Raw genomic sequence first — 15,109 nt, forward strand, 5'->3', positions numbered from 1 at the left:
TCTGACCTCCCATGTGCCATGTCCACAGTCTCTAACCTCTCATGTCCGCAGTCTCTGACCTCCCATGTCCACAGTCTCTGACCTCCCATGCCCACAGTCTCTGACCTCCCATGCCCACAGACTCTGACCTCCCATGCCCACAGACTCTGACCTCCCATGCCCACAGACTCTGACCTCCCATGCCCACAGTCTCTGACCTCCCATGCCCACAGTCTCTGACCTCCCATGTCCGCAGACTCTGACCTCCCATGTGCCATGTCCACAGACTCTGACCTCCCATTGACCATGTCCACAGTCTCTGACCTCCCATGTCCACAGTCTCTAACCTCCCATGTCCGCAGTCTCTGATCTCCCATGCCCACAGTCTCTGACCTCCCATGTCCACAGTCTCTGACCTCCCATGTCCACAGTCTCTGACCTCCCATGTCCACAGTCTCTGACCTCCCATGTCCACAGTCTCTAACCTCCCATGTCCACAGTCTCTAACCTCCCATGTCCGCAGTCTCTGATCTCCCATGTCCACAGACTCTGACCTCCCATGTGCTATGTCCAGTCTCTAACCTCCCATGTCCGCAGTCTCTGACCTCCCACTGACCATGTCCGCAGACTCTGACCTCCCATTGACCATGTCCACAGACTCTGACCTCCCATGTGCCATGTCCGCAGACTCTGACCTCCCATGTGCCATGTCCACAGTCTCTAACCTCCCATGTCCGCAGTCTCTGATCTCCCATGTCCACAGACTCTGACCTCCCATGTGCCATGTCCACAGACTCTGACCTCCCATGTCCGCAGACTCTGACCTCCCATGTCCGCAGACTCTGACCTCCCATGTCCGCAGACTCTGACCTCCCATGTCCACAGACTCTGACCTCCCATGTCCACAGACTCTGACCTCCCATGGGCGCAGTCTCTGTGGACTGTGATGTAAGGGGGAGTTCTCTGGACTCTTGTGTAAGGAGGGGGCTGTGGTGACCAGAGACTCCCTTTATATCACAGTTTCCCTTTACACCAGAGTCAGCCATCAGATTCCACAGAGTTCTCCTTTCCATCAGATTCTTCAGAGATCTCCTTTATATCAGATTCCTCAGCCTATCATCTACTAGGACCCCCAGGTCCTTTTCCATCCTAGATCCCCCCAGGAGGTTCTCCCCCCAGTGTATAGATTGCATTCATATTTTTGCCACCCAAATGCATTATTTTATATTTTTCTACATTGAACCTCATTTGCCATGTAGTCGCCCCTCCCCCATTAATTTGTTCAGATCTTTTTGCAAGGTTTCCACATCCTGCGGAGAAGTTATTGGCCTGCTTAGCTTAGTATCGTCTGCAAATACAGAGATTGAACTGAGAGTGTCCCCCCTCACACTATAAAGGAGAACTCTGTGTTGGGTTATATTAACCTGACCTTCATGTAAATGGAGAAATATGTTTTTTGTTATAACTTAACCACTTGCTGACTGGCTGCAGTACATACACTGCGGCCGGTTGGCTCTACTGCGTGAAACGACATACCTGTACATTATTCTGTGCAATATCCAGCAGGGGCACTTGCGCTGAGTGGCCACAGGGGGAGCCAGTCATTGGGTCTGGCGGAAGCAATGTCCACCGGCCACCCGGGATCCTTCCCCAGAGGGACAGGACGGCGGTCTCCCAATGTAAACAAGGCAGATCGCCATTCTGTCAGGTATGAACGTGATCTAGTGTTCCCGCTAAGCAGGACATAGATCTGTGTTCACCCAGTCAGTCCACCCTCCATCGCCCCTGATGTTAACCTCTTCCCTGCCAATGTTATTAGTACAGTGACAGTGCATATTTTTAGCACTGATTACTGTAATGGTGTCAATGGTCCCCAAAAAAGTGTCAGTTAGGTGTCTGATTTGTTTGCTGCAATGTTGCAGTCCCACTAAAAATCACTGATAGCCCCCCTGCTATGTATCATGGACTCTGCTTGCCCATAGTGGGTGCTTCCGGGTGGAAGGGAGGGAGAAGAACTGACACAGGTCCGCTCTCCTCCCCTTCTTGTTTCTGACCTGGAAGCGACTTTGACAGTTTCCCCAGCCATGAAGGCCGGGAAAGAATGTAATGCAATGAGAAGATGTACACTGCATTATATTCATGAATGAACGCAAGGCAACATTGATGATGTAACGTCAGGCAAATAAAGTGTATGCCATATGGGGGTGGGGGGGTTTACATTGTGGAGGGGAGGGAGGTAGCAGGAGGACGGTTGAGGGGGCACCAAAATGCACCTTCGCCTAAGTAGACAAAAATCCCTGCACCGACCCTGGTCAGGAGTATATAATGTACAATATTAATTATATAGTGTAAGGGTCAGGAGTATATAATGTACAATATAGAGTATATAGTGCAGGGGTCAGGAGTATATAATGTACAATATAAATTATACAGTGTAAGGGTCAGGAGTATATAATGTACAATATAGAGTATATAGTGCAGGGGTCAGGAGTATATAATGTACAATATAAATTATATAGTGTAAGGGTCAGGACTCAGAATATTGGTATTCAGTAATCAGTGGAAGATTAAATGTTTACATGAGACAAGTTGCAGAGGTCCCACACCGCTGCCTCCCATCTCCTGAGACTGCACTCAGTGACTTGGGTCTGAGACTATACAGACATATCCCTCCACCCGGCACAGCCAGCAGACAACAGAGCAAGTAATCCTGGGAGAATTGTTCTGTCAGAGATCTTACTAGATTCGGGAACTGGACAGAAGATCCTAAGTATATTCCCTAGCTGTCTAGTAACATCTATGGTGAAAATGAACATTTTGCTGCCAGCTGAACCCCAGAATCTCCATAAATCCAGTTTAGATACATGAATTGTGTCTGCAGCACAGAGAAGGAAGATTATCCGAGGGAAATACAGGAATACAGGACAGGGAACACAGCTCAGGAAAGTGACCAGGGGATTACAGGCTGATATCACCCAGTCCTTGCCCTACTCTGGACCAATCAGTGAGCAGTATGGGTGGAGGAATGTATTTAGTGTTAATGACCCACCTGTGCTGATCTCTGTAGGAGTGTCCTCCTCTATAAATGTCCCCGTTATTCCATCCTCCTCCATAGACTGCTGATCATCCCTCACATACCTCTCTTCTTCTTCTGCTTTAACTTCAAATTCTATATCGATTGGATCTCCACTCTAAATCAAGAAAATGAAAGAGAATATCATCTGTAAGATATAAGATTTATTATTGTGACATCACATAAAAAATCCACACATTGTCTCTAGGAGTTCATGTTCTAGATGCTTCATCCCACCAACCTTGTAACAGTGAGAGATGGTGTGATCTTCCTGTGTGGAATCCCGGGAATACAGAGGACGGGGACATCTCTCTGGTGGGTTCCCATTACTGGATCCATCTGTAGGAAACACACACACTGACTGAATACATTGTTGCTATGTGTTTATCAGATGATGGGGGATCTAGGTGGACCCTCCGTACTGCTCTCTCCTTTACAAAAAAGTCTCCTCTTACCCGGTGATGTGAGGGGCGGCTGATTGTCCATCATGACGTCCTTGTAGAGATCCTTGTGTCCTTCTAAATACTCCCACTCCTCCATGGAGAAATAGACAGTGACATCCTGACACCTTATAGGAACCTGACACACACAATGATACAGTCACCATCCAGACACATCCCTTGTCTGTTACTGGATAATGTCCCAGAATTCCCAGAATCCTCCTCACCTCTCCTGTCAGCAGCTCCATCATCTTCTTGGTGACTTCTAGAATCTTCTCCATGTTGTGTCTCTCAGGTTTTATGGAGTCACATGGAGGCACTGTGATGGTCATATGATCACCTGACTTCACCAGAGGAAATCTCTGTATTGAGGAACCAATAGGAATATCATGTTAGAATCCCAGAATCCTCCTCACCTCTCTGGTCAGGTCTGTGTTTTATTAATAGAGATAAGAGTGATGTCATGTGACCTCCCAGAATCCTCCTCACCTCTCCGGTCAGGTCTGTGTTTTATTAATAGAGATAAGAGTGATGTCATGTGACCTCCCAGAATCCTCCTCACCTCTCCGGTCAGGTCTGTGTTTTATTAATAGAGATAAGAGTGATGTCATGTGACCTCCCAGAATCCTCCTCACCTCTCCGGTCAGGTCTGTGTTTTATTAATAGAGATAAGAGTGATGTCATGTGACCTCCCAGAATCCTCCTCACCTCTCCGGTCAGGTCTGTGTTTTATCAATAGAGATAAGAGTGATGTCATGTGATCTTCCAGAATCCTCCTCGCCTCTCCGGTCAGGATTGTGTTTTATTAATAGAGATAAGAGTGATGTCATGTGACCTCCCAGAATCCTCCTCACCTCTCCGGTCAGGTCTGTGTTTTATTAACAGAGATAAGAGTGATGTCATGTGACCTCCCAGAATCCTCCTCACCTCTCCGGTCAGCAGGTAGATGATCTCCAGGGTGAGGTTTAGTATCTTCTCAGTCATGTGACTCCGGTCCTCCTCCATCCTCATTGGTGCCGTCATCTATGAAGGTTTCCCTGTAGACAGATAACATTGATAACAGAAGAATTATCTGGATTGGTTGTACAATAATAGGATGAGGATATCAGGAGGTAATATGAAGGTCAGTATATATTTAACTAGTTGCCAGCCGCCCGCCACAGTTATATGGCGACAGGTTGGCTCTCCTGTACTAATCACCGTTCCTGCACGCTCTGGGAGTGTGCCCGCGGGTCAGGAGAATTCGATCTCTGCCGGCGACCCACGATTGCCTTGTACACAGGCAGAATGTAAAGAAGGCATTTCCCGTTCTGCTTAGTGACATCTCAGAGATCTATTGTTCCCAGTGATCTCTGTCATGTCACTGGTAGCCCATCCCCCCCCTACAGTTAGAACACACTGAGGGAACACATTTAACCCCTTGATCGCCCCCTAGTGTTAGCCCCTTCCCTGCCAGTGTCATTTTTACATTGATCAGTACATTTTTATAGCACTGATCAATGTAATAATGTCACTGCTCCCTAAAAAGTGTCATTTGGGGTCAGATTTGTTCACTGGAATGTCGCAGTCCCGTAAAAAAATGACAGAATGCTGCTATTAGTAGTAAAAACAATAAAAAAAAATAAAAGTCCCTAAATCTGTCCCCTATTTTGTAGAAGCGATAACTTTTGCACAAACAAATCAATATACGCCTTTTTTTTACCAAAAAAATGTAGAAGAATTATACATATCGGCCTAAACTGAGGAATACATTTGTTATTTATATTTTTTTGGGATATGTATTATAGCAAAAAGTTAAAAAAAAACGGTTTTGTTTTTTCAAAATTGTCGGTCTTTGTTTGTTTATAGCGCAAAAAAAAAAATAAGAACGCAGAGGTGATCAAATACCACCAAAAGAAAGCTCCTTTTGTGGGGAAAATAGAACGTCAATTTTGTTTGGGTACAACGTCGCACGACCGCGCAATTGTCAGGTAAAGCGACGCAGTGCCGAATCGCAAAAAAATGGCCCGGTCATTAAGGGGGGGTAAATCCTTCCAGGGCTGAAGTGGTTAAGCACTATGGTCCCCAGTGGGAAAATATTTAATCTGGACAGTTTAGTGTTCACTATGATTCTTGGGGTCCGGGAGTCTCGTAAAATGTGTCCTTCTGGATCACAAATTCCATTCTCTATGTTGGGTGTGAGATGAGGAGGAGATCCAGGAATCAGGATAAAGGTCAGGACAAGCAACAGACGAGCGCATCCAAGAGATGAAGCCGGGGTCACTACACAGAAAATCAATCCAAGGAAACAACAGGCAGGATGAGGAATAGCAAGAAGGAGCTCAGAGACAAATGAGAATATTGCTCAGCCAATGGGAGATTATCTCAGCATGACTTACATAATGAAGGAGATGAGGGGGAGGGGAGGAAGTCACTTATGGTGACCATAGAGACATGGAAATTCAGCTGGTTCAGCAGGGATCGGTCACATTTCCATCCATGTGTGGTCACTGCCGGATAAAAGTCACTCCATCAGCGGCTGCAGCCAATAGCTTCATCACTGATCTGTGTATTCTGAGAGTGGAGGAGCGCCCCCCATTGTCAGAATACAATAGTGCAGCGGGGAGGATTCCCCCATCCCCCTCCAATGTGTGGATGGGGGAATCACTTCAGTTTTTTCCTCTCATCCCGCTGGATGAACAATAAAACTGAACCATGTATGGCCAGCTTTGGAGGGAAGATATATTAATCATCAACTGATCCCCCCTGAAGGGGTTAATCGAGGTTTCCACACTATATATGTGTGTATCATCATCTGCTGGAGATAAAAGACATCACAGTGACTATGGAGGAAGAGGACGGACATGACGGGGGGTTACTGGGTGTAAATAGAAAATAAGATCTTATTACCTCGTCTGCTGTCACTTCCAGCAATGTCTCCTTTGTACTTCGTACCTCATGGATTGTTTTGTCTATATCTGACATCACTTCCTGTCTACTATAGAGACTTCCTGTCTGTATTCCATAGAGACTTCCTGTCTTCCATAGAGACTTCCTGTCTGGGTAGAAGTGAGATCACCATCTTGTGGAGATCAGAGGAACTGCAGTCCTGAGAAACATCTGGTAGTGTGAACACGGCCTTGTGTTGTGTGTGTATGTACTGTATATCCTTATAGATGGGTCATCTCCACTCCCACCAAGGGGGATAGAAATATATTACTGCTCGGGGGAGAGACATTTTGGCACATTTGATTTTGCGGTAAAATTGATTGCAGATTTAGTCATGTAGAACATCTGTTATATGGATACAAAGAACCCCAGCCGAGAGTAAAGGGTGGAAATGGCTCCTGATCCCCAGATTTGGGCAATTATGTCACCAATATAAATAGAATAAAACCCGCGCTATGTGTAACAACTCAAATACCTACAAAAATAACTTATACCGGACTGCTGCTGTAACAAAGGTAAGTATTCCCTTTATCAACTAGAAGAGCATTATGTGTCACAGCGCTGTCCTATTGTGTGTGCACATAAATCATCACAAATACACTAAAATATGTGGAGACATTCATATATAAAGTGCTAGGAGCTCAAATAATATTCTCTGCAGATCTACTGCTTCCAATTTACACCTACTTCACTGATCTTATGGTGTTTATCAATAAATGAAGTAAACTGATCCATGTGCAAATTCATATACAACATAAAGTGCTTTGTGCTCAAGATCCTGTTCCCTGCAGATCCACTGCTTCCACTTTACACCTACTTCATTCATCTTATAATATTTGCTGCCATATTAAATAAACCGAAAACCTGTGCAAATTCATGTCAATATTTTGTGCTTAATATAGTTGTTCTCTGCAAGTCACTGCTTCCACTTTGCATCTACTTCAACAAACTGATTTTGCTAAAAGATATCCACAAATCAATAAATATCACCACTAAGGGGGCGCCCTCACTATCACGTGTGTAAGAGGTGGAAAAAGGCGTGGCTACACTACAGCTGGCACAGTTTGGAGCACCGAGAACTTTACACCTTATCAACTTTTCATTGATTGGTGGATTTTATGGAGGAAAATCAGTTTGTTGAAGTAGATGCAAAGTGGAAGCAGTGGACGTGCAGAGAACAATATAGTACAAAATATTGGATGGTTATCTGAATGCACAGATTTTTTTTATTTAACATAGCAGAAAATATTAGATTAGAATATTAGATTAGAGAAGTAGGTGTAAAGTGGAAGCAGTGGATCTGCAGGGACTACACTCTTCATGGTTTACAGTTTCTAACGCTTCATTTTCACTCAATTCCCATTTGAATATTTGTCACATTCTTATGTAGCAGCTTTTATTATTTTCACATATTTGTGTGTTGTTTGATTACCTCTTAATAGTTAGCGCAGTATTTTTTCTTATTTCCATAGCTGGGAGCAGAGACACTGCACTCTATACACAGGACTGTATATGACATGTTCCTGACCACCACACTCTATACACAGGACTGTATATGACATGTTTCTGACCACCGCACTCTATACACAGGACTGTATATGACATGTTCCTGACCACTGCACTCTATACACAGGACTGTATATGACATGTTCCTGACCACTGCACTCTATACACAGGACTGTATATGACATGTTCCTGACCACTGCACTCTATACACAGGACTGTATATGACATGTTCCTGACCACTGCACTCTATATATAGGACTGTATATGACATGTTCCCGACCACTGCACTCTATACACAGGACTGTATATGACATGTTCCCGACCACCGCACTCTATACACAGGACTGTATATGACATGTTCCTGACCACTGCACTCTATACACAGGACTGTATATGACATGTTCCTGACCACTACACTCTATACACAGGACTGTATATGACATGTTCCTGACCACTGCACTCTATACACAGGACTGTATATGACATGTTCCTGACCACTGCACTCTATACACAGGACTGTATATGACATGTTCCTGACCACTGCACTCTATACACAGGGCTGTATATGACATGTTCCTGACCACCACACTCTATACACAGGGCTGTATATGACATGTTCTTGACCACTGCACTCTATACACAGGGCTGTATATGACATGTTCCTGACCACCACACTCTATACACAGGACTGTATATGACACGTTCCTGACCACTGCACTCTATACACAGGGCTGTATATGACATGTTCCTGACCACCGCACTCTATACACAGGACTGTATATGACATGTTCCTGATCACTGCACTCTATACACAGGGCTGCATATGACATGTTCCTGACCACTGCACTCTATACACAGGGCTGTATATGACATGTTCCTGACCACTGCATTCTATACACAGGACTGTATATGACATGTTCCTGACCACTGCACTCTATACACAGGACTGTATATGACATGTTCCTGACCACCGCACTCTATAACAGGACTGTATATGACATGATCCTGACCACCGCACTCTATAACAGGACTGTATATGACATGATCCTGACCACCGCACTCTATACACAGGACTGTATATGACATGTTCCTGACCACCGCACTCTATACACAGGACTGTATATGACATGTTCCTGACTACCGCACTCTATACACAGGACTGTATATGACATGTTCCTGACCACTGCACTCTATAAACAGGACTGTATATGATATGTTCCTGACCACTGCACTCTATACACAGGACTGTATATGACATGTTCCTGACCACTGCACTCTATACACAGGGCTGTATATGACGTGTTCCTGACCACCGCACTCTATACACAGGACTGTATATGACATGTTCCTGACTACTGCACTCTATACACAGGGCTGTATATGAAATGTTCCTGACCACTGCACTCTATACACAGGGGTGTATACAACATACTCCTGACCACTGCACTCTATACACAGGACTGTATATGACATGTTCCTGACCACTGCACTCTATACACAGGGCTGTATATGACATGTTCCTGACCACTGCACTCTATACACAGGGTTGTATATGACATGTTCCTGACCACTGCACTCTATACTCAGGACTGTATATGACATGTTCCTGACCACTGCACTCTATACACAGGACTATATATGACATGTTCCTGACCACTGCACTCTATACACAGGACTGTATATGACATGTTCCTGACCACTGCACTCTATACACAGGGCTGTATATGACATGTTCCTGACCACCACACTCTATACACAGGGCTGTATATGACATGTTCCTGACCACTGCACTCTATACACAGGGCTTAATATGACATGTTCCTGACCACCACACTCTATACACAGGACTGTATATGACACGTTCCTGACCACTGCACTCTATACACAGGGCTGTATATGACATGTTCCTGACCACCGCACTCTATACACAGGACTGTATATGACATGTTCCTGACCACCGCACTCTATACACAGGACTGTATATGACATGTTCCTGATCACTGCACTCTATACACAGGACTGTATATGACATGTTCCTGACCACCGCACTCTATACACAGGGCTGCATATGACACGTTCCTGACCACTGCACTCTATACACAGGACTGTATATGACATGTTCCTGACCACTGCACTCTATACACAGGACTGTATATGACATGTTCCTGACCACTGCACTCTATACACAGGGCTGCATATGACATGTTCCTGACCACTGCACTCTATACACAGGGCTGTATATGACATGTTCCTGACCACTGCATTCTATACACAGGACTGTATATGACATGTTCCTGACCACCGCACTCTATAACAGGACTGTATATGACATGATCCTGACCACCGCACTCTATACACAGGACTGTATATGACATGTTCCTGACCACCGCACTCTATACACAGGACTGTATATGACATGTTCCTGACTACCGCACTCTATACACAGGACTGTATATGACATGTTCCTGACCACTGCACTCTATAAACAGGACTGTATATGATATGTTTCTGACCACTGCACTCTATAAACAGGACTGTATATGATATGTTCCTGACCACTGCACTCTATACACAGGACTGTATATGACATGTTCCTGACCACTGCACTCTATACACAGGGCTGTATATGACGTGTTCCTGACCACCGCACTCTATACACAGGACTGTATATGACATGTTCCTGACTACTGCATTCTATACACAGGGCTGTATATGAAATGTTCCTGACCACTGCACTCTATACACAGGGGTGTATACAACATACTCCTGACCACTGCACTCTATACACAGGACTGTATATGACATGTTCCTGACCACTGCACTCTATACACAGGGCTGTATATGACATGTTCCTGACCACTGCACTCTATACACAGGGCTGTATATGACATGTTCCTGACCACTGCACTCTATACACAGGACTGTATATGACATGTTCCTGACCACTGCACTCTATACACAGGACTGTATATGATATGTTCCTGACCACTGCACTCTATACACAGGACTGTATATGACATGTTCCTGACCACTACACTCTATACACAGGACTGTATATGACATGTTCCCGACCACTGCACTCTATACACAGGACTGTATATGACATGTTCCCGACCACTGTACTCAATACACAGGACTGTATATGACATGTTCCTGACCACTGCACTGTATACACAGGACTGTATATGACATGTTCCTGACCACTGCACTCTATAAACAGGACTGTATATGACATGTTCCTGACCACTGCACTCTATACACAGGACTGTATATGACATGTTCCTGACCACCGCACTCTATACACAGGACTGTATATGACATGTTCCTGACCACCGCACTCTATACACAGCACTGTATATGACATGTTCCTGACGACTGCACTCTATACACAGGACTGTATATGACATGTTCCTGACCACCGCACTCTATACACAGGACTGTATATGACATGTTCCTGACCACCGCACTCTATACACAGGACTGTATATGACATGTTCCTGACCACCGCACTCTATACACAGAACTGTATATGACATGTTCCTGACCACCGCACTCTATACACAGGACTGTATATGACATGTTCCCGACCACTGCACTCTATACACAGGACTGTATATGACATGTTCCCGACCACTGCACTCTATACACAGGACTGTATATGACATGTTCCCGACCACTGCACTGTATTCACAGGACTGTATATGACATGTTCCTGACCACTGCACTCTATACACTGGACTGTATATGACATGGTCCTGACCACTGCACTCTATACACAGGACTGTATATGACATGTTCCTGACCACCGCACTCTATAGACAGGACTGTATATGACATGTTCCTGACCACCGCACTCTATACACAGCACTGTATATGACATGTTCCTGACCACCGCACTCTATACACAGGACTGTATATGACATGTTCCTGACCACCGCACTCTATACACAGGACTGTATATGACATGTTCCTGACCACCGCACTCTATACACAGGACTGTATATGATAGTTCCTGACCACCGCACTCTATACACAGGACTGTATATGACATGTTCCTGACCACTGCACTCTATACACAGGGCTGTATATGATATGTTCCTGACCACTGCACTCTATACACAGGACTGTATATGACATGTTCCTGACCACTGCAGTCTGGGCCATTATTTCTGTTTATCTCTATCCTGATGACCTGTAAAGGATTTAAAGCGTCATCTATGAGCAATTTTGGGTACCAACGATTTTCATCATTGCACCGACACACAACTTTTATTTTTGTTCAAAACATTTTTTATTATAATTTTACTTATAACAAGATTGCAGTCATAGAATCAGGAAATAGTAAAGGTAGAAATCCAATTGGTCAGGATGATTACTTGTCTAGAATGTGGAGACGAAGTCATTATTAATTTGTGTACAATACAATACACAACGTGTTACATTATTATAACAAAGTATTGTAGAAAAGATCACACCATAGAAAATGGGGGAAAGTAGAAAATAAACCTGGATATGAAGGTGACATTTGTGTACGAGGAACACCTTAACAATTACCACCATTTTATTCTCCAGGGTCTCTGCTTTCAGAAAATATATGTTTGGGGTTTTATCTAATCTTCAGGCCCAAAATCTCCATATTACCATGTGTGCAAAAATAATGGAAAACCAGCTCTGGCAGTGAAAGGGTTAATGGGAGCTAGATGGAATCACTCTGCTGTGGTCACGCTCTAATCATTAGAGCTCCCCCTAGCTGCAGCCTGGTAATAACATTGCTAGGAGGTCTATTCATTTATCTGCTACATACTTCCCATCTTTATATAAACATCTCCTGACATTTAGGGGTCTATTCATAAATAATTTACATAATAAATTCACCCAATGAAAATACATGTACATTGCTTCTGTGTGAATGAGGGGAAAATTGAGTTTAATTGGCTGTTTGCTGGTCGAATAATTTCTATTGATTTAAAATAGAAAACACTACATTTGCCACTGAGTATGATCTCAAGTATTAGTATGAAGACATGTCTGATGAAGGAAAATAAGAGGTCTATTTTTCAAAAAATGTATTGGACTAATGTGACAATCATTCATCCAGCTGTTACAATTTCTGGCTGTGATTTAACACAGTGATTTCCTATGATCATCAGCTCCATCTAGTGGCCATAATCGGGTATTTTTCCTGAAATACCTCAATTAGTGCAATACTGCATTATGATCATTAGATGGAGTCAAGGAAATCAGTGTATGAAATAAAATACGGCCAATATTCATCATGGCTGGGTGAATGCCGGTCATAACTGTTCAACGCTTCTTTTTTTTTAACAGATCTCTAAGTGTTTGTGAAATCTTCCACCACAAAATGTACTCAGCCAATGGAAGGTAATGACTCTATTTTTATTTTTCTCCTGCTATCAATGGCCAACATGGTACAACACTTCATCCATGTCTTTGGTGATCTCTGATCTCCTTATGAACTGTTTCTTACATGATGAAGATCAGCCATGGAGTATATCTGAGGTGTATATCAGGGTGTGCTTCTTCCCCACATGAGAGCTGTGATTTCCAGCAACATTTATATAGAAGACCTTTCCCGCACTCAAGGCACTAATACACCTCGAGGGTTGTGTGGGATCCCTGATGTACAGGAAGACAGGACTTCAGTGAGGAACAATTCCCTCACTCAGGACAGGAATACGGCTTCTCCCTGTGTGAGATCTCTGATGTACAGAAAGACTGAAGTTCAGTGAGAAACAATTCCCTCACTCAGGACAGGAAAGTGGCTTCTCCCCCGTGTGAGATCTCTGATGTCTGTAAAGATGGACCTCCTGTGAAAAACATTTCCCGCACTCAGGACAGGAATACGGCTTCTCCCCCGTGTGAGATCTCTGATGTGTGGAAAGATTGGACTTCTGTGAAAAATCTTTCCCGCACTCAGGACAGTAATACGGCTTCTCCCCCGTGTGAGATCTCTGATGGCTGTAAAGATGGGACTTATCTGAAAAACATTTCGTGCACACAGGACAGGAATACGGCTTCTCCCCTGTGTGAGATCTCTGATGTTTGTAAAGACGGGACTTTACTGAAAAACATTTCCCACACTCAGGACAGGAATACAGCTTCTCCCCCACGTGAGATCTCTGATGTGTGTAAAGACTGGACTCCTGTGAAAAACATTTCCCACACTCAGGACAGGAATACAGCTTCTGTCCTGTGTGAGATCTCTGATGTGTGTTAAAACTGGACTTCTGTGAAAAACATTTCCCACACTCAGAACAGGAATTTGGCATCTGCCCCATGTGAGATCTGTGATGGCTGACAAGGTCTGATTTTTGTATAAAGCATTTCCTGCACTCAGGACAGGAATACGGCTTCTCCCCTGTGTGAGATCTCTGAAGTGTGTAAAGATTGGACTTCTGTGAAAAACCTTTCCCACACTCAGGACAGGAATACGGCTTCTCCCCGGTGTGAGATCTCTGATGTTTGTAAAGAATGGACTTCAATGAAAAACATTTCCCACACTCAGGACAGGAATGCGGCTTGTTCCCTGTGTGAGATCTCTGATGTGTGTTAAAACTGGACTTCTGTGAAAAACATTTCCCACACTCAGGACAGGAATATGGCTTCTCCCCCGTGTGAGATCTCTGATGTGTGAAAAGATGGAACTTATGTGAAAAACATTTCCCGCACTCAGAACAGGAATGCGGCTTCTCTCCTGTGTGAGATCTTTTATGCCTATTAAGATGGTATTTAAAATGGAAACACTTCCTGCACTCAGTACAGGAAAAGCTCTTCTCTGTTGGAAAAACGGCACCATCCCTCACAGTCTGAGGTTCCTCAGGATAAGAGGAATACGATGGTCCATCTACACTGTGTGGTGCCGGATGGACATTTGAGGTAGTCGGGTTTTCTCCTGGACTATACTGTGTGATGTCCTCATCTTCTACTTTACAGTCTGGAGACAAAGTGAGACAATCCTCTGAGGTTTTCCTCATCTCCCGTCCATCTACTAAAATAGAAATAAAAAGATTATTACTAGACATGAGTAGATTGGTTCCCCTAAACCAGGACTCCGCCCACATCAGGCAGCTTTGTCTCTGAGGATCTTACAATTCCCCCCTCAAGGTAACTAGTAAATGGGTCTTCTGTAGGGCAGCAACTAATTATTATTTTCAGAATTGAT

General features: G+C 44.2%; 2 protein-coding genes across 2 annotated transcripts in view; one reads left to right on the top strand and one right to left on the bottom strand.

The window, feature by feature from the left end:
- LOC141122064 (uncharacterized) overlaps positions 1-15,109 on the top strand; it is a 236,834-nt gene that overhangs the window by 174,516 nt on the left and 47,209 nt on the right. The window lies entirely within an intron of this gene.
- Positions 1-15,109, bottom strand: part of LOC141122057 (uncharacterized) — a 108,169-nt gene that overhangs the window by 88,092 nt on the left and 4,968 nt on the right. The window contains 4 exon segments of the mRNA XM_073611853.1: positions 3,029-3,170; positions 3,294-3,391; positions 3,508-3,631; positions 3,720-3,848. Of these exon segments, the coding sequence (XP_073467954.1) occupies positions 3,029-3,170; positions 3,294-3,391; positions 3,508-3,631; positions 3,720-3,848 (493 nt within the window).

This window comes from Aquarana catesbeiana, unplaced genomic scaffold (genome assembly GCF_042186555.1).
Source record: "Aquarana catesbeiana isolate 2022-GZ unplaced genomic scaffold, ASM4218655v1 unanchor237, whole genome shotgun sequence".
Classification (NCBI taxonomy): Eukaryota; Metazoa; Chordata; class Amphibia; order Anura; family Ranidae; genus Aquarana; species Aquarana catesbeiana.